At 44.8% G+C, this 20,204-nt stretch overlaps 1 protein-coding gene across 6 annotated transcripts in view; it reads right to left on the bottom strand.

Moving 5' to 3' along the window:
- The window catches only part of Etv6 (ETS variant transcription factor 6), a 215,532-nt gene that overhangs the window by 4,869 nt on the left and 190,459 nt on the right, over positions 1-20,204 (bottom strand). For all 6 annotated transcript variants that reach the window (XM_074076036.1, XM_074076038.1, XM_074076035.1 and 3 more), the window contains exons 5-7: positions 18,308-18,853; positions 4,901-5,043; positions 3,526-3,626 (exon numbers count right to left, since the gene is read on the bottom strand). In XM_074076036.1, coding sequence (XP_073932137.1) covers positions 3,526-3,626; positions 4,901-5,043; positions 18,308-18,853 — 790 coding nt within the window. The remainder of the gene's footprint in view (positions 1-3,525; positions 3,627-4,900; positions 5,044-18,307; positions 18,854-20,204) is intronic.

Here is a 20,204-nt window from a genome sequence, read left to right on the forward strand (position 1 = left end):
AAGGCCACCAGACTTTAAACCATACCTTCTCTCTCATCTTTCCACGTTTAAGAGCTTACATTGTGCCAAGTCAAACACGCAGTCTTTGGCCCATCCAGGTCTCTCTTCTGCAACTGCTACCCAGGGTGCTCTTATTTCCCACTGTCTACTCTATGGACCTCCACTCCAGCTTGCTGCTTATGGTTTCTTTGTAGAAACCATGTCTCCCTACAAATCTTTAGCTTTGTTCCTATCTGGAACCCTCTTGACTCCTTCCACCACTTATCCGTTGTCTTCTGCTTATCATCAAAGAGCTGCAGAGTGGCACAGTCCATACCAAAATCCACCTTGTCTCATATCTAAACATCATGAAAAGAACACCTGCCATGCAACACTTCATTCCATTACATGTTGGGTCAGTTTTCTTTCTTTTTTTTTTTGGGTGGAGGGGTGGTACTGGGATTTGAACTCAGGTTTGCACTTGTCAGGAAGGCATTTTACCAATTGAGCCACACCTCCAGCATTTTTTACTCTGGTTATTTTGGAGATAGGGTCTTACTTTTTGCCCAGGCCAGCATGGACTGTGATCATGCTATGTTAGGTTTCCTTCAGTATCTGAGATGACAGGTGCATGCCACTGAGCCCAGCTATTGGTTGAGATGGGGTCTCGAGAACATTTTGCCCAGGCTGGCCTTGAACCACAATTCTCCTGATCTCAGCCTCCCAAGTAGTTAGAATTTCAGGAGTGAGTCGCCAGTACCCAGCTACACACCAAGTCTTAATACCAGGAAGCTGTGCCTTCCAACACTCATTTCCTCAAAAATGACTAATCTCTCCCTCCCTAGTAGCACTAAATTCTTTTCTCTTGTTGAGAATCTTTTATTAGAAGCCAATGAACCTTCCAGTAAGTTCCTATGGTTTTCTTTTCTGCCTATCATTGCTGAACTTTTCAGTGTGATCTGTGACATCTACCCTCTGTCTCCTACTTTTACCTCCTAGCTAAAACTTCTTGGGCTGGCAAAGTAGCTCAAGTGGTTAAGAGTGCCTGCCTAGCAAGCTTAAGGCCCTGAGTTCAAACCCCAGTGCCACCAAAAAGAAAATAAATAAACCAAAACTTCTTCTCAACATCCAAAGTCCCTACTAAGTCTGTAGCCCAGGTTCACAGACATGCTTTATTTGGCCCTTCACACAACCCCTTTCTTCCTTTGGCTACTTTGTCATAGTAAGTGCCTGAGGCTCCACACAAGGCCTGTCATGAAACATTTGTCAAAGCCCTCCCTAAAATATAAACAGAGTTATATAAAACATAAGACTGTACCTTCGAGGAGCTTGTGATTTGAGTTGTGCAGAGAAGGACTTGTATACAACCACTAAAAAATACAAATCACGGTGTGGGTGAGGTCAGGGGAAGTCAAGAGACCGTGCAAGAAGGATCTTAGGTATGGGGAAGGAGTGAAGCAGCCAGAAAAGGCAAAGACTTGAGGGTGAATATATAAGAAAGGCAAGAGGTAAAGGGATAAATACACGTTTCTGTAGGGAATCCTATCCATGTTTCAGGGCACCTGGAAGTGTGATAATGAGTTTGGAAGGCAGGGGAGTGGGTGAGAGATAGAGATTGTTGAATGAATCCCTGTATGAATCATGAAGTCCACACATCCGCTTCCAGAGCAAGGGAAGCGATAGTATCACTTTTGCCTTTCCTCCACCTTCCAACTCTCGCAAATGTGCTTGCCACGGGTAGACTCCAACTGGGCCACTCTGGCAACAAATCCCGGCGAATGTAGTTCTCAGGCTTCCCTGCGGCCAGCGTGGAATGGGAATGGTGCTAAACAGCTAGTAGACAAGCCAGCACAATGGCTGACTTGGACAAGGTAACTCTATTGCTTAAAACAATGGTGATGCCTCTGGGAGGAAGAATTCTGGGTGGCATTTCTCACATATGAACAAGGTCTGTCTTGATGGTACCCTGATTGAAATACTAATGGGATATTTTAGTGCACAAGTCCTACAAGATGATCTTAAAAAATTCAAATGTGGAATTTCAGGAAGGTTTTTGGAGATGGATTTAAGAGTATTTCCACTGTAGTGACAAATGAGTGTAATGGGATCAGTTCATCCAGGAAAAGCACAGAGTGAGCAGCATGGGGAACAAGGACTAAGTTTAGGTTGAATGACGACGAGGAGGCACCTGCAGAGACAGAGCTATGAGGGCTCTGGTGTACTGATCCCCTTTCTCAAATAGGTTTTTCTGATTCTTTTGAAGATTGAATTATTCTTACTTGTTCCTAAGTCCCCACTCCATCCCAATGCCAAAGGTTCTCTGCTCTTCCGAATAAGTACTACCACCCCAGAAAGCTCGTCTGCTCAACAAAGTGTCATTTTCCTCCTGTGTGTAGATAATCCCAGGTCTCTGGCCCCATCTGTCGCTCGGCAAAACCCATAACCAAAGTTGGTCTCACTTTCTCCCCACCATGCCAACTACTAAGTGCAGGGGTCCATGTCTGCCTTTCCCCAGTGGTCTTCTAGGTGCCTTCTTCTTCTTTTTCAATTTTCTGTGGAAGGCTCAGTGGCTGGAACTCACTAGCTGAGGGGAATGTGGAAAGAGGAATGTCTAGGGTGGTGGCCTCCACACCTTTCTGACTATGAAGCATTAAGAAATGCATTTTACAACATGATTCATCACACCCGCATGCTCCTGAAACAAAGCCTTTGAATCAACAGTCTTCAGTCTCATATTTTAACTCCATTCTATCCTATTCTCCATTTCATTAAAAAAAATAGTTATCTGGGCACTGGTAGCTCAAGCCTGTAATCATAGCTACTTGGGAGGCAGAGACTGGAGGATCACACTTCAAGGCCAGCTTCGACAAAAAGTTCTTGGGACCCATCTCAACCAATGGCTGGGCGTGGTGATGCACGCCTGTCATCTCCAGCTACATGAAGAAGCACAAATAGGAGAATTGCAGGCCAGGCTGGCCTGGGCATAAAGAGAGGCCCTATCTCAAAAATAACCAATGCAAAAAGGGCTGGTGGGGTGGCTCAAGTGGTAGCGTGCCCCACTTAGCAAGCTCAAGGCCCTGAGTTCAAACCTCAGTATCACACACACACACACACACACACACACACACACTAATTAGTTGTGACTAACCCATTAAATCTATTTCATGACTCACTGTGGGTCATTATCAGCAGTTTGACAAACCCTGCTTCAGAAAGTAGCTTATGGAGTTGGTGACCTGGAAGTCAAGGTTTAATTCCTTGCTTTGCCATTGACAACGATCATTCTGACTGCTCCCTTTAACTACATCAGACTTTAATGCAGGTAACAGTATTTGGTCACTGTGCTATTTGAAAGGTGAGTCAGATTGTGTTTATTTAGTTTGGCTTTATTATAGGACACACACACACATAAATCAGTTAATATTCGCAATAGTGGCTTTAGGTATCAGATAGGCAGGTAGAGATCTTAACTGTCTCCCTCCTCCCCCTTAGGTAAAGAAAACAACATCCTCCCGGAAGAAGGAAAGGAGAAGAAGGAAGTGCTACCTGAACAAAAGCCTCTGTCCTGGCTCCTTCCTGATAATGTTTAGTTTGTAGTAGTGACGCAGAGCTCTGGACATTTTTTCATAGGTCATGTTTGTTCTGTTCTGTTTGTTCCAAGGAGGAAGAGAGAGAGAGAAAAAAAAAAGCACAAAGACAATGAAATGACCCTCAGAAAAGGCCCTGGGGCAGCTATTACAATAAAAGCTCTCCTGCTGCCCTGCCAGTCTGGGAACTCTACCTGGTAATCTGCTGCCTTCCAGACCCCTGGGTCCCACCCCTTGGCTTTCACATACTCGGTAGCCAAGGTGTCCTCCCACTGTGCCCCACCCCCACTGTCATTAGGCTTGGAGCTCTGGCTATGACAGCACATTCCACAGCAAACGCCCCTATTTCCTTCTCCCAAGACTGCTCTCAGTTCAGGCAGTTTCCTGTAGGTTCCCCTATCTCGGGGGTCATCCTTTCCCTCCTGACCCACACCAAACTTCTTTTATTTGTTGCAGTGACCTTTTTTAAACTTGGCTCTGGCCTATCATGTTAAGGGAGAGATTTTTCTGTTGTTTAAATTCTTGTTGTAGCAGCAGGAATACAGTGGTTCTGAGCCCTGGGGCTACCGCACCATGTGGGAGTCACAGACAGCATTTCTCAGTGACTCACACACTAAAGTGTCTGTGGTCACTGGGGCCTTACCATATTTGGTCATGGCCTGCATCAGGTCCTCCTCAAGGGGCTTGGGACCTAGGCTACCTTTTAGGAGGCTGGAGGCCCCTGCAGAGCTGGGCTATGCCTCCTGGCTTGGCTACAGATCTACCTATCCACTGTCTGATCTGGATCACAATGATCAACTTTTTATATCTTCATATTTGAACTGTTTCTCTTATTATAAAAGGCTTTATGATTTAAATTCCCTTTTGGTCTCCTAGTTCAGAAAACTTTGGGGCTGTGAAATTTCTTGCCCCATTGCTTGTAAAAGGGGAGCTTTACAGTGAGAATGTAAGTATTTTCCACGTAGAAGTGGATTTCCGTGAACATGGGAGTTTCCAAATGAGCAGGACAGAAGTGACACTTCCCAAAGGTCCCCTGTGAGTCATGGAGCTCAAAGTACTTCCCTGTTACCCAGTTCCCAGTGATGGTGGGGGTGGCAGGAACAGGTCAAGGGAAGTGGCAGCGAGGGAGACTTCTAAGGCAGTTAAACTGGAACACACTGAGTCATGGGCACCTGACCGAGGTGATACATGGGAAGAGACATCTTTAATGACTTCCTCTCTTTACAACTCTCTACTCGTCCAGTGAGGAATACACCACACATCATGGGCAGGCTTGGGAAGCAGGAGGAGCCATTTTGGCACTAGTTTCTGAGCAATGGCTGGTGCCCTTTTACCTTATGGTTTCCCCACAGCCGAGCCAGTCCATTGGGGTCCACTATCCGGAATATTTTGGATTCTTTGTCCTCCCATCGGATGAAGTTTTCGTACCGGCTGTCAGAGAGCAACTGATAGACGTAATCCCAAAGCAGTCTACAGTCTACAGAGGAAAAGGGAGGGAAAACAGTGTTGAAAATGTTTCTTGTTGAGGCATTAAACAACAAGAAGAATTTTGTAACTGCTTTCACTTTGTTTGGACTGGTTCTCTTAACTTCCTCATTTCCCACCAAGGCAACTAAGGAAGCTAGCAAGTCAGTGAAGTGTGACCTTTGACCTACAGAGACTTAGAGATCATTCAGGCCAGCCACCTCCAGATGAGGACACAGTAACCCAGAAGGAAGAAAAGACTTGTCCACCTGACATCATGACCAAAACTTGAACATGAACAGAGCCTACTTGAAAGATAGACAGAAAGCTGTAACTGTGAATGAATCAGCTTTGACAGTGGGCTACCTTTACTCTAGGAGGGAAAAGGTTAAAAAGAACCCCGAAGTTTCAAAGAGAACAGTTGTAGTTAAAAAAATAAAAAGGACAGTGCCATTTTGGTGTTGATGGGAGATAGTGAGTAGAAAAGGATGAGGATGGGGTGGGCTAAAACATAGCCAAAGAGAAGAGAGATGAGCAAACAACTGGGAAAAGAAAAACTATGTGGCTTGGTGACATTGACTGTGGGAACTGTGGCTAGTGTGGTTTTCAAAAGAAATACAGAGATTTTTACTATTTCATACCTTGGAGTCTTTGAAATGGTTTTATTAGAATGGAACCATGTTAGAAAGGAACCTGGTGCCAAAAAAAAAAAAAAAATCACTTCTCCTTTGCAGAACCAATGCTGGATTATGTGGTTAGGTCACAAATATCTATTAAATGATTTAGTATGGCCCTGGCACTGTGCTAATAACAATAATAAGCCCAGGATTTTAGCTGTGGATTGGTAAATTAAGAGAGGACATGTGACACTTTCCCCTTGTTCTATGACTGCTATAAAGATAGGTGGCTTGACCTTGAGCACAGCCTGATAGGCAGGTGGAGACAGACATGGGTCTTCTAGGGTTAACTGATGCTGGACTGGCCTCCGGATGAGAAGAGGTACCATTTTCAGGTAGTCACTATATGATTCTACAGTGTGAGCCAAAATACTGGGTAAGGGAAGAACAGTGACTGAGTGCCAAGGGTGTACTTGTCACTGTACATACATTTCTGTTCCTTGGAGCAGAGCTTGCCTGAGGTCACTGGGATTTGAACTCTGGAATCCTGTACTACAATGTGCTGACTCTTACACTGAGTGGAGCTTGGGCTTGGCACACCCAGGAAGGAATGGTCCACTTGAGACTTGGAATACTTTTTTGTTTTGTTTTTATGAGATGGGGTCTCCCTATTGGCCTTGAACTCTGGATCTTCAGCCTTCCAAATGCTAGGATTAGAGGTGTGGGAATATCTTAAAGACAATACATCACATCCTTTGGAGGATATACACAGCAGAAATTCAACCAGGCAACTTTGGGCAAGTTTCTTAATCTGAGATTCTCTTTGAAATAAGAGTCACAACACTTACTTTACAGGATTATTGTATTAGTGATAATGCAAGTGAAAAAAAGTAATAAAGCAAGGTTCTATTTGTAGGTGCTGTGGATTCTACAAACATGGCGGCATCTGACTCCTACACCACCCAAGAGGCGTGCCACGGCTTTTCCTATCTGATACACCAGGAAGCTGGGGCTGAAGGGACTGGTGATTTACTCACTGCAGGGCACAGCTTGTGTGTGACACATGTCAGAGTCTAGGCTCCTTGTGACCCGAAGCCTATGCCATTCCATGCCACATGTCCTGATATGATTTAGATTCGCAGAGAAATTGACTAGTGGGTATGTTAGTGTAAAATCTTAGGACATGCTAGAGCAAAGTTTAGCCCTGCTTCGTGCATCCTGTAAAATCCATCTTTCTCTCTAAATAGCACAAGAAGTGGCAGACATTGTGGCATTTTCTAGCAAGCTTAATCACTGAAGAAAGATCCACTAAACTTAGAATGACCCTCAGTTATTAGTATATGACTTGGTGTATGGCTTTTGTATTACCTGTGTCTAAAAATTACTGTGATGTGTGACTTACTGTGATTTGGGAGAAAAAAAAAAAGCAACACAAAAAACCAGTGGTATCCTTAAAACGATGACATCACAGTCCTGGCATTTGAACCTCAATGTAGCATCAGAAGCTGGCTGGCCACTTCTACCACTCATTCCCACAGCCATGTTCTTTAGTGGCAGAGGGTGGGCTGAGGTGAGGGAGAGAGAGAGAGCGACCCAAGCGGCCAACCCCAAGAGATCAATGTCACGTTATTGCAGACAGAATCATCCAGCTGGTTTTTAAGGCACTGGAAAAAGGATGACTCCAATTTCTCTGCAAAGCAGAGGAGTAGGTGACATGTCTTTACCCCTCACAGCCTATATCACTTTTACCACAAATGGAAAATAAGAATAGAGGCCTGTTGTCTCCACCCTGTATAAGTTCATATATTGAAATCCTAACCCCCAAGGTGATGGCATTAGGAGGTAGGGTCTTGGGGATCAAGCCATGGGCCCCACCCTCAAGAGTGGGATTAGTGTCCTTGTAAAAGCCATCTGAGAGAGTGTCCTCACTCTTCCACCTGTGAGGACATGGCAGGATGGTACTCTCTGAGAACCAAAAAGTGGACCTCCCCCAGATCTCAAATCTCCCAGAGCCCGGATCTTGAACTCTCCAGCCTCCAAAAGTATAAGAAATGAATTTCCATCTTTTTTAAGTCACCCAGTATATTGTTATAGCAGCCTGAGTGCGCAAGACAAGAACTGAGCCATGGTTTGACTGTCTACTTTTTGTGCTACCAACAAATGCCCGACATGTTTTAGTTTTCCACAATCTTGCCCAACTGGAAACCATCAGAAGAAAGGGAATATTATGACATAAAATGCCAGGAAGTCAGGAGGAAAAAAGTCGGTTTGCATCTATCCCCTTCTCTGTCGCCTGTGCAGGGACAATCATTTCCACTGCACTGCATTTTTCTGGAAGAAGAATGTGTGATTCTCTACTGTGTTCATTTTAATAAAGTGTAACCTAAGAAACTTGGCCCATATGAAGATGTTTCCTGAACAACTCAGGAAACAGGTCTCCTCAGCTCCAGGCAGAAGCCACTGAATTCTACTGGCCTACCATGAGCCAGAACTTCGAGTGACGGTTCTCCTAACATCCACCCCCATCTGCACTGCATTCTTTCTGTCACCTCTCTTCTTTTGTCACGACACATATAACTAGTGCAACATCCATGAGACCCCTCTTCCAAGGAAGGGCTGAGTCCTGGGGTATCACATCGGGTTTCAGAGACAGATTGGGATCAAGAATGCTATCATGTGACCTGCTCTCCAGATGGCAAATGCAGGGCAGGGCTCACCACAGAAACAGACTTTACCCAGAAAGTTCAAGAACATTTGTATCTTGAGATCTTTTCCTTTCACAAATTTGAAAATAACCTCCAAACAAGTCTGTAATCGATCACTTGAAGTGACATGTAATCCAGCAAAGACAACATTAGCTGAGTAATAAAAATACGTTGACATTCAAGACATATTGAATTGCTCAGTCACTAACGGAAGTGACAACAGGAAGTGGCATACGGCAGCTGTTTCAAGCCTGGAGTATCAGCGGCTTTCCTATCATTATTGATTGCTCTATTTCTTTAGTTGAAAATTATGCTCAGATGATAAAAATAACTTCCTGACCACACAACCATTTTTTCTTTTTAGTTTAAGCCATATAAGCTATTCTTGTTTTTTTAGATTTCTATGAAATAAAAGGCACATCCTCTTTCTTTCCTAAGATCCTTTAGAGGTTGATATCAGGGCCCACCTAGAATCTTAGAGCTTTGTCAAAAATTTACATCTACAGAGATATTCTTTGATTGTCAATGAAATGCTTAATACTATATAATAAAACTATAAAACAATACTCTATAAAGAAACCAAGCAAAGTCTGTCCCACTACAAAACAACTGATCATGCATGTACATTTTTTTTAAATCACAAGGCCTTCATTCAGTGGGTTTCTGTTAAACTAAAAGGACTACATTTCTGTCAAGATGTGGATATTTTAAAGAAATATGTAACTCTTGGACTGTCTTATCCATAAGAAGAAGTTTATAAAGTGCCATTTTCCAAACATAGAAAGAGGGTTCTCTGTTTCCTGCTGGGTGAGGTTCTCTGGGTATCCACCACTAAAAGGCTTTGCAATAATCCCTTCCTGTGGTTAAGAAATATTTTCACTCCCACATTTGTCTCCTTCCAGAGACTTATTGTGTACACTCACTGAGCAGATATTGTAAAAAGATGGGCAATCCACACATAACCAACATGGTTTCCAAAGAAAAAAACCCATGCTAGACAAAACTGATGTTTAAAGTATTTGAGTAGGCAAGTCAAGTTATGGACAGAGAATGTGTAATCATGGAATGCTTCTAAGAAACTCATTTCATGTTGTTTTAACTGCCCAAATGAACTGTTAGATGCAGGTCCATAAACCCGAGTACCATAGGTATAAGCGTAATTACCAACAGTGCGAGGCTGAGTGTCCCTATTCAATTTTCAAATGTGGATTATCTGAAAATTGGCAAATGTTTTTCAAGCTCAGCAACAAAACAGGTAAGATAATGTACAAAATAAAAATGTATTACTATGCTTTATAACCATTGTCTAAGGTGTGGACAATTCTGCTGTCAAGGGGGCATTTGCCATTGTTTGGAGACATTTTCAGTTGTCATAACTGGGGTAAACTAAGGTGCTCTTGGCATCCAATGGGTTTTTCCTGCCAGGGATGCTGCAAAAAAAATCTTATGACATTCAGGAGAAGCCCCCACACAGAGAACGATTTGGCCAAAATATCAGTGCTGTGTAGAGAAACTCTGCTTTCAGGAACATGGATTTAGAACATCACTCTGACTTATTTTTCCTCCCTCCTTTCTACTTTGGCTGTTATCTAGAAGCAGAAAGTTGATAAGTCCAGTCCAGCCAGCCCTGTGTGGACATGCAGAGGTGTGTTTACGATGGGCAATTGCTTGTGTTTAGCTGTGGCTTAGGAAAACAGAAACCATACGTGCACAGTGGCAGGTGGGGGAGAGAGGGGTGGAGGCCAGGGACACAAATCCATGCTTCCTGGCTTCAGGGGGCAGAAGGACCACAGCTGCAGACAAGCTGCGCCTTCCCACCTCTGGTTACATAAGGTGTGGAGCAGGCTGGGGACACTGGTCTCAAACTCACACCCCAGCTGAGGTTCAGCTGGCACCTGTGACCCAGCCTTGCTCCAGTCCTTGCTTTGTTCCAGGGTGGCTGCAGCCTGGGAATTCACATCCGGGCACCACAGAGAGGTGGGGTGTGACAACAGAGCATAGACAGACCCTCAGACAAACTGGAATTTCCAGTCTTCCCCATCCTTTTCTGTTGTTATCTTCTTCTACCCAGGCAGGGAGCTGTTGCTTTTTGTTTTACCTTTTAAAAACAATGTCTTGAAACTTCCTTCGGTTAGGGCTCTTTGATTTATTCGTTCACACTGAGAGTGAAGTGCGGTGAGTCAGGCAAAGCATGGAGATACCAATGCCACACAGAACATGCCACCTGGAGGGGAAGGAATGGTCCTCCCCCGGGCTCAGCAGACCCAGTCCCAGTCTTACCCATCTCCTCCATCAGGTACAGCAGGAAAGGCCAAAGGACACATAGCAAATCTCCAAGGAAACAGGAAAGTTGAGGTGGCCTCAGAGGTAACACTTGACAGGTCAGCCCCGCTTAGAGCAAATGTGCCACACAGATGTGCTATGCCCTCTGCAAGCTGTGCTAGCTCAGGATGGCAGCTGTGCTGGCTACTCCAGGCTCTCCCCTCATTCCTCTTAAGAGCCACAGTGGGGCAGCTGGGCAGCACAGCAGAGGAGGGACACTGACCGTGACTCATTACCCATGTGTGCTGTATGCTCACATATTGTCTGCTTAACAGTCAAAAGTGCCCAGAAATGGGTATCACTGCACAGCAGACAAGAACTGACAAGTCTCATCCTCCTGACTACAGAGTCTGGTGACCTGCAGGCACACATTGCTTCCCTAGGCACCGTCAAAGTCATCGGGCCACTCAACCTCGGGCTCAAGAGCACTCTGTGCTGGGGGTTCCCAGAGGGTCACCTCCTTGAGATTGTGTGGTAGGAAGTGTCTCTTACAGTGAGTTCTAAAAACCTGGAATTCTAGGCTGGAGGTGTGGCTCCAAGAGGACCTAAGTTCAAACCCTAGTATCTAAATTAATTAATTAATTAATACAAAGATCTGGAATCCTTTTGGCTGATGGAGCCATCCTACAACCCTATCCTTTCTTTCTCTAAACACAGACATTTACACATGTAGGCATACCTGAGCTCCCCCACCTCTTACTACTAAGGCTCAGAGATGACTTTTACGCCCTTACTTTCATCCTAATCCCTTCAGACCTCCCCTGAAGATGACTTTTTGTCCTCTAGGCCATTCCTGAGGCTCTCTTACGAAAGAAAACCCAATCCGAGAGAGAGACTCATAAGAAGCAAGACAAAACGCACTGCTGGGGGAGACAGTGAGGGAACAGGCCCGAGTGCAGTGCCTCGGTCCCTGAGCGCAAGCCTCCTCCTGCAGTCCCCGGGTCCCCTCCTTTTCTCTGTTCATCAGATTTCAAATTAGAGCTTCCTGGATGGAGTTTCTGGTATATACAACTCATCTAGTCAATAAAACTAAATCTGGAAAGTATACCACCTGGGTGAGGGGTAAATAAGCATTACAGGAGGCTCGAGACTCCCTGCTGGGAATCTTTTTAGTGATGTCAACTTTAACAGACTTTTAAAAATCAACATAAATTAACTGCATACAGAAGTTTCCTTGTGATATTTCCATACATGCATATTAATGCACTTTGTTGGCATTCACCCCCTCTATTACCTTGATTTGAACCTCTTCTTCCCCCTTTTAAGACAACTTTTAGAGGGTTTCACTGTGCCACTTTGTAACTCCTATATAATGTACTTTGACCATATTCACCCCTCCACTCTCTTCTTTCCCTAGTATATTTGTTGAAGATCCAAAATTTCCCTTTAAGGATCCTAAATATTTCAATGAATTGTATTATAAGAGGATCAGGAGTGAGGAGATCCTAAAACGGGAGGGAATTCTGTGTCCTATCTGCTACTGTAGGATCAATGAGCCAAGTGAGCAATGACATTCTCACAAACCATGAATTCAAGTTTGCCAAGAAGATGGAGAAGCTTCAGGAAAAGTTGTGGGAGAAACACAGAGAGGAAGTACCGTGTCCTTGGTGGGTCATGGACTCTGAGCACTCAAATCCACACGGATCTCCAAAGTCCCCACTTTTGTGTAGCAAATGAGGGTTTAAGAATGCCTCCCAAGACAATTGTCAGCTTACCAATGACTCCTTCTTCCTGAGATTAAGGCCAAGGAAGGGACAACCAGCCAGGAAATCTGGTAGCTCAGGTTGTAATGCAACTGAAGAACTTTCTAGCCAAAGTAGATGTGACATTTAGCAACAGACACTCTATCTCTCTATCACTGAGGACAATGCCTAGCATACAGTCGATGCGTGATAAATTTTGAATAAATGAACAAATGAATGACTCCCATCATTCAGATGTGCAAAGAAACAATGTATTTCACTTAGCCGCATTTTATTTATGTTAATGGTGTTGTTGCAACTCTTCTGGATTGTTCTGCAAACGTAGCCTGCAGTCCAGAACTTGTCTGCCCTCTTACATCACTTGTTATTGTTCCTTCCAAGTGCTTGGGACATGCCATATCATCTGAAGTAGATCTCCTTGTCTGCAAGGAGACTGTTTCCTACGTTCGCATCCTACACTGGGCCTGAGACTTCCAGCAAGCTGACATGCAGAGAGACAGAGCTGGACAGCAGGGGACGCAGACTTTTTATGTAAAGGACTGATCAGGAATTATTTTAGGCCTTGTGGCCCTGCGATCTTTGGAACTACTCAGTTGTACTTGCATTCCCATTGCAGCGTGGAAGCAGACATAGACAGTATTAAATAAATGAGTGTGGCTTTTTCCACTAAAACCTGATCACAAAAACAGGTGGTGGTTGGATTTGGCCAAGGTTTTCAGTCCCTGTATGAGAACTGAAGGGCAAAAGGAAGCAGCATTTTGCAAACTGGACAGAAACTTGTGTCTATGCTGGTGATGCCTCTGCATCGCGGTTCCTTCATCTGGAAAAGATGATTCTAATTGTGAAATCTAGTCCTAAGCAGTTTCAGTACACAGAGTCCTTCATTATCTGCAGAGGACACGGTCCAAGGCCCCCAGTAGCTACCAGAAGCCATGGATCCTACCAAGTTCAATGTATGAAGGTTTTATTCCCTGTATACGCATACCTATAGTACTGCTAATTTGTAAGTTAGGCACAGAAAGAGGTTGACAGCAGTAACTAACAATAAAGTAAAACAATTATAATGACATATTCTAATAACAAGTATCCAAAAATTTTCTGGTATTTTTCATTTCCTACTTTTGGACTGTGTTAACCAGAGGTAACCGTGCAGACTGAAAATGTGGCTCCCAGCATTCATAGGTCACATCCCATCAACCTGCCCGTGCTCACGCCCTTTGTCTATGAAACGCCTTGGTGGGACCCAGGGCCAGTGAAACCTCTGCAGGTGGAGGAAAGTTTTAGAAGATGACAGATACTTCCCATTACCCCTATCCCCCACCCCAGTCCTGAGAGATCCTTTCTCAAAGATTGCAAACAGAAGACACACACAGAAAAAGCAACTTACTCATTGCTACATGGACCATCAGCCATCAGCTAAAAACAGACCCAGGAGTCTTGCCTCACTCTGTCCTGTTAAACAATTTCCCACAGATGCTAGTCAACTTGCTGCTTTTTTTCTTTTGTGGTGCTGGAGACTGAACCCACAACTTTATGCACGCTTGGCAAGTGTTCTACCTATTATTTCCTCAGTCCCCCCCTGCTGTTAAACTCTTAATAACAGCCCTTCTGATCCTTTGAAGAGTAAAAATAAACTATATGTTATATTTACATAGACCTAATTTGTGTTCTGTATTTATGTTATGATTTTAGGTTTTCCGCATAGCAAATACCCAAAGTAAACGTCATAACTTTGCACACGATCGTTTAAATGTATATGTGTCTCAATTTTAGAGCTAGGAAAAGGGGGGAAAAGGGCCAGGTGTGGCGGTTCATACCTGTAATGCCAGCTACACGGGGAGGCAGGGATCAGGAGGATTATGGTTTGAGGCTAGCTTAGGCAAAATGTTAGCAAGACCCCTTCTCAATCAGTAAGCCAGGTGTGGTGGTGCATGCCTGTGATCCCACCTATGCAGAAGACACAGATAGGAGGATTTGGTCTGAGCCTGGCCCTATGCAAAAACACAAGATCCTATCTGAAAACTAAGTAAAGCAAAAAAGGGCTGGGGGCCTGGCTCAAGTGGTAGAATGCTTGACTAGCAAGTGCAAGGCCCTGAGTTCAAACTCCAGTACCACCAAAAAAAAAAAAAGGTGGAAAAAAAAGAATTTATGAAAAATGATGAACTTTTAATTGATCTGGACAGACTTGGGTTCTTGGGCTTCCATTTCTCCCCGACATAGAAAAACTTTACAAGGCTTTCCTTATCTTGTGTTTGCTCCTGTAGGTCTTGTCCACCCAGAATAACCTCTTTTTTTCTATCTCTCCTTGTCCACATGCTAGCTTTCTTCTAAGCCCAGCTAAAACCCAGCCTGCACACAGCCTGTCCTGACTTCCTACAATACCCAATGGGAACCTTCTAAGACACCTATCATGTGCTTTCCTTTTAGCGCTAACTGTGCTCAGCTCTTTTGTGATAAAGATTGAGTCTTATACCCTGATGAACGCCCACCCCTGCAAGAATGCAAGACAGTGCCTTAAACACACACAGAGGCAGCCAGACACTTACATCCTCATGTCCCCGAGCAAATTCTACCTGACACTAAGAATCCAGCTTTGGCTTTTCATCCACATCCATAATTCCCATCTATTCCCTCCAGCTGTCATACGTTCATTCGACAGCACCTTCAATTCTTCCTGGCTGTGCTCATTTCAAGAGTTTTCAGAACTAAGTTTTCTCATCTAACAGCTGCTTTATAGAGATGTAAAGGCTTCTTATGACATGAAGCTCTGAGTTCAAACCGCAGTCCCACCAAAAAAAAAAAGTTAAAAAGGCTTCTTACGGCTGCTTAGTAATGACAGAACCTTCCAGTATAAACAGAAGTCACCCAGTGATTTTGATCTCCAGTAAAAAGAATCAATTTTTACAAAGATCCAGCTAGCCCAGAAAGATACCAGAGGGTTGGGGTGGAAAGGCAGGGTATCCCCAAAAGGAACAAAGGAGCCTAGAGCCGTGAGACTCCTCTTCAGAGGGTTACATTAGACTTAGTGTTAGATCGTAGACTTGCAGAGCCAGGAGGGACTTCAGAGATCACCCAAACCAACTCTCTCATGTCACCCCTGAGAGATGACGCCTTTTGGGTTAAGTTAATGAATCTTGGATTTGGTTACATGAGTTAATGCATCTATTTGGAGAGTTTAAGAGCTTTTGTATATACTATGAAAGCATTGATAATTAGTTTTAGGGTCATACTGAAGGAGTTAATGCATCCTCCCCCAAAAGATCTGGCCCCAAGGTTATTTTAATGAATATTCTAAGTTCTTAGTGCCATAAAGAAAAGCAGAAAACACCCCCTTTCTGCATGTTCTCAGGAATCCACAGACACCCAGACTTATTGCTTCACTGGTGCAATATTCCATGGAGCTTCTTAACTGATAAGACAGTCTCCATCAGCAAACTATTAATGCTTAGGAACACATAAAAAAGTGGTATGGTTTTAAGAAACGTTTTGAAATTGACAATCTACTAAACAAGGGGGAAAACCTGCAGTAATTCACCTTTCCTATCTTAGATCCCCAAGAGTCTGGAGGAGACAGCATGGGCATGACAGACCTTGAAAACGAAGCCGGACCCCACAAGGGCTGCATTGTGGACAGTAGCCAAGGGCTGGCAAGGTCATCCAACATATCTGACCTTGGGCACAGATATGTTGCCTCTCTGGGACTCAGTTTCCTCTGTGGTTTTCCCTGTACAAATGCCCCCTTTGTATGCGAAATGAAAATGGCAGTAAAAATCTACCTCCAAGAGCTGCTCTGAGAACTAGAATCTAGTAAAAAGAATGTGCAAAATGCACCTCCTGCTGTGAGGATCCCGAAAGAAACAAGACAGGAGGGTCTATGTGGACAAGAAGGGTCATGTCCACAAAGGATGGGGGCTTCTTTGCCGCCATCTTTTTTTCTGCAGCTTCTTTTTTTTTCCCTTTTTCTTATTAAATAAGCCTCATGTGTATATCAAAACAGAACAATAATACGAACCTCCAAGCATCTGCCACCCACCCACCCACATAACCATCAGCTACCTCATGGCCAACCCACCCACCCCATCTCCCAAACCTGGAGGATCATTTTGAATGGATTCCTGAACATATTTCATTTCTTATGGTTTTTAATAAGTATATACACACAAGTTTATTTAGTGGCACAGGGGTTTGAACTCAGGACCTCGTGTTTGTTGGGCAGGTCCTCGCTCCACCGCTTTAGCCACACCTCAGCCTCATTTTCCAGGCTTTTAAACACACAAACCATATTTACACATCATTTTTTTTTCTCCCTCTTTCTTTCTTTCTGCAGTGCTGGGGTCAAATTCAGGGCCTCATGCATGCTAGGCAAGTGCTCCAGCTCTAAGCCACACCTCCAGCCCCTATTAAAATTAGTTAATTAACTTGTTTGCGTGTTTGTATGTTTTGGTAGGACTTGGGTTTGAACTCAGGGTTTGCAAAGTAGGTGCTCTACCACTTAAGCCATATCTCCAGTCCATTTCTCTCTGGTTATTTTAGAGATGGGGCCTTACAAACTATTTTCCCAGGCTGGCTTTGAACCACGATCCTCCCTACCTCCCAGGTAGCTAGGATTATAGGCAGTGAGCCACTGGAGCCCAGTCATTTTATTTTCTTGATTCAACATCCCTGATGTAAATGATTTACAGCAATAAAACTGAGGCAACAATGGAGGTACATTTGGGGTCAGAGAAAAATCTAGAAACAATGACTGAAATAAAAAGGGAGACTGAGTCACGGCACAAGTAGGCCTGCAGGAAGGCCTGGTGTTCAGAGCACTGCTGCATCTTGGTGGTCAGCTGGAGCATCAGCTCCTGGAGGAGGGGCATTCCTCACCTTGACCTGAGCAGGTGTGTCTCCTCGCTCTGGGCCTCCCTCCGGCTACCAAAAGCACATTGCTCTATATGGAGCTGTCTCCCCTGAAAAGCTTCCTTGGTTCCTCCAATCAAAACGACCTTCCTTTGGCTTTCTCGACACAAAACATTCTTATTCTGGCACACAGTAGGTGTTCAGGGAACGCTTGCACACTAAAGGAATGGGCAGTAAACCTTCTTTCATTTTTGCCTTGTGTCTCAGTGGCTTTCACATTTGCTTCCCTCACTAAATTCTCAATGCCATGAGAAAACCGTATCGTATTTGTTCAATCAGACCTGTGTGTGGTCCACTTAGTGCATTTCTCTGTACACAGTAGGTGCTCAACAAATGTCTCATGAATGAAGAGACACTAGGAAGAACTCACCTTGCCAAAGGGTTGGAGCGTGAGCTTTTAGAGGATGGGTTCATGTGAATTATGGGCAGACCAGCAAAAATGCAAGGGGGAGGTTTTTCCCTAACTGTCTTCTTGACTTAGGTAAGCAAATTTGGCTTGCCATCATAAAAGAAAAGGGAATTTGGGAGTGGATGCCTTTGTCCAAACGATCCAGCAACACCTGCGTCCAACACCACAGTCCCAGTGCCCTGTCTTCCCCAGTCCCACCGGAGGAGCTGTATGGAGTGGCCGGCCATGGGATAGAACCACAGGCAGGAATCTGAGACAAAGGCCCTTTATGCTGTGTCCGGCCATTAATTAGCTGCTGGAAACTTTAGGACAGGGTCATTAACATTACTTTAAATGTTTCTCTTAGCCATGGCTCTGATGTGACTGTCCTTGGAAGCTGGACATGGGACATTTGGTTCTTCCCATGTCTGAGGCTCACTAACTATCCCTCCCAGCAGCTAATTAGCCAGGCCATTAGGGATTCTGCCTGGTCCAGGCAGAAGCCTTGACCTGCCCTCCCTAAGCCTCTGCAGATACCTAATTGGGAAAGGTGTGAGATAGGTGTGAGGCCCCAAGGAGGGAGCAGGTTCTGGAAGGTTCCCTGATGCCCCAGAGGCACGACAGGGACGAGTCCTCTCACCTGCTATTCTCCCAATGGGCATGGCGTGCTCTTCTGGAGGGGACACGGAGACCATGATGTGGTTCATATAAGCCAGGTCTTCCCGATGGGACAGGTTGATGGGCTTCCCTTCTCTGTGCAGCCCGTCCTCGGAGAGCCTGGACTGTTTGAAGTCCACGGAGTGCCGGGGGTTCAGGATCAAGGGGTGCATGATGGGGCTGGGCATCAGCTGGATGACCCGCGTGCTCTCCTGCCGGGGGCTGGTGGCCTTGGGGTGGGCCTCGGACGACGGCGGGCAGTGATTGTTCTCCATGGGAGACACGGACAAGGGGTAGGATTCCTGGTGGTTGTTCTCCTGGTGGAGTCTGGGTCCCTGGGCCCTCTCGGCTGGGGACAGGCGGCGGATCATGTTGTCCAGGGGGGACCGAAGGGGCCGCTGCTCGGGGTCAGGAGAAGGCCGGTGATTTGTCGTGATGGGTGACCGAGGGCGGTGTAAGAGTTCGATGGTCGGAGGGTTGTGGTGCACACTCTCCACAGGTGGCCGGGGGGTCCTCTGGATACAGTTATCTGTGGGACAGAGGGAAAGACGATCACAGATGCCATCTGGCAGCTTGGGGACCTCACATGGCTCTAAAAGCAAGGGTACGTGTGTACAGAGCCCCTAGGTCTCCAGGATGGTCTTTTCACATGGCTGAATTGAAATTCAAGTGCATACACTTGAAATGGTTTTCCTGCCACTGGACAATCAAGGGATGCCCACAAACATTCCAGGCACCCGGTCGGTGGCTGATAAACATGAGGAACCCATTCCCATTCTTCACCTTTTGCTCACTTGACTCTTCCAGGTGGCTTCAGAGGTGGAGGGTTCTTGGGAGTGTCTCTCTAGATGCTCTTGTTGACTTACCTTTCACAACCAGATTTTCTTCTTCTCTACCTCCTGTTGATTTTGCTAATAATAATGATGATTATCAATGACTATATCCTAGATAAGGATTTCATTAAGATTTCCAACAAGATACCACTGTTACTCTTATTTCACAGATGATAAAACTGAGGCACAAGCAACTTACTCAAATTCACCCAGACAGTTAGGGGGTTAGAACCAGACGCTGGCCGGATTTTAGAATCCATCTATTTGTTACAATATTTACTTTGTCACATAGAAACTAGGGCACAAAATCATGCCACAGCTTCTCAGCATAAACAGTGGCCACAGTTTATAGACTGACAATCTTCTTGTGCTCGAGAGAACTTTCAAGAACAACTTCTTAAGCCTGCAGATCCTCAGCTCAGAGATAAGCTGAGGTAAGTATGTAGAACGAAGGGTGGGTCCCCCAACACCACTGCACTTGTTTAATACCCAATAATAGGTCTATAATAATGGAATAGTATGCAGCTACCAAAAGGAATGAGGAGTATCTCACTATTTTGCTAAGGACTGGTAACTGGGCTCTATGGTTAGAACTGAAAGTAATGGTGAAGTATTTTTAATCTGTCACCATTTACGTAATAAAGGGAAGGGTGGGTTCTAGTGTCAATAATAGTGGAGTAGCTCACACCAGCTAAACTCCCTAAAGATAAAAATTATAGAAGCTGGATAAAATCTACATTTAAAAAACCATTCGGAGATTGACGTAAGTAGACAGAAATGGAAGGGCATTTTATTTCTGGAAGAAGGGACCTGTACAGAATTCCTTATTTATACAGCCTTCCCTGGAGGATTCTCCAAGCCCTACAGTACAGGGGAGTTAAAGGTCATTTGAGCTGTCACAACACAGAGCATGTAGACACCAGAAAGGCAGAAAATCATTGAAGCAAATCTCATAATGGGGTGGGTAGGTTCAGAAGGAATAGCTACTCGGTTGGATAGAGAGTTCTCTTAAACTCTTGTCTGACACCTGAGCATCACAGGTGCAGG

This window comes from Castor canadensis, chromosome 6 (genome assembly GCF_047511655.1).
Source record: "Castor canadensis chromosome 6, mCasCan1.hap1v2, whole genome shotgun sequence".
Taxonomy (NCBI): Eukaryota; Metazoa; Chordata; class Mammalia; order Rodentia; family Castoridae; genus Castor; species Castor canadensis.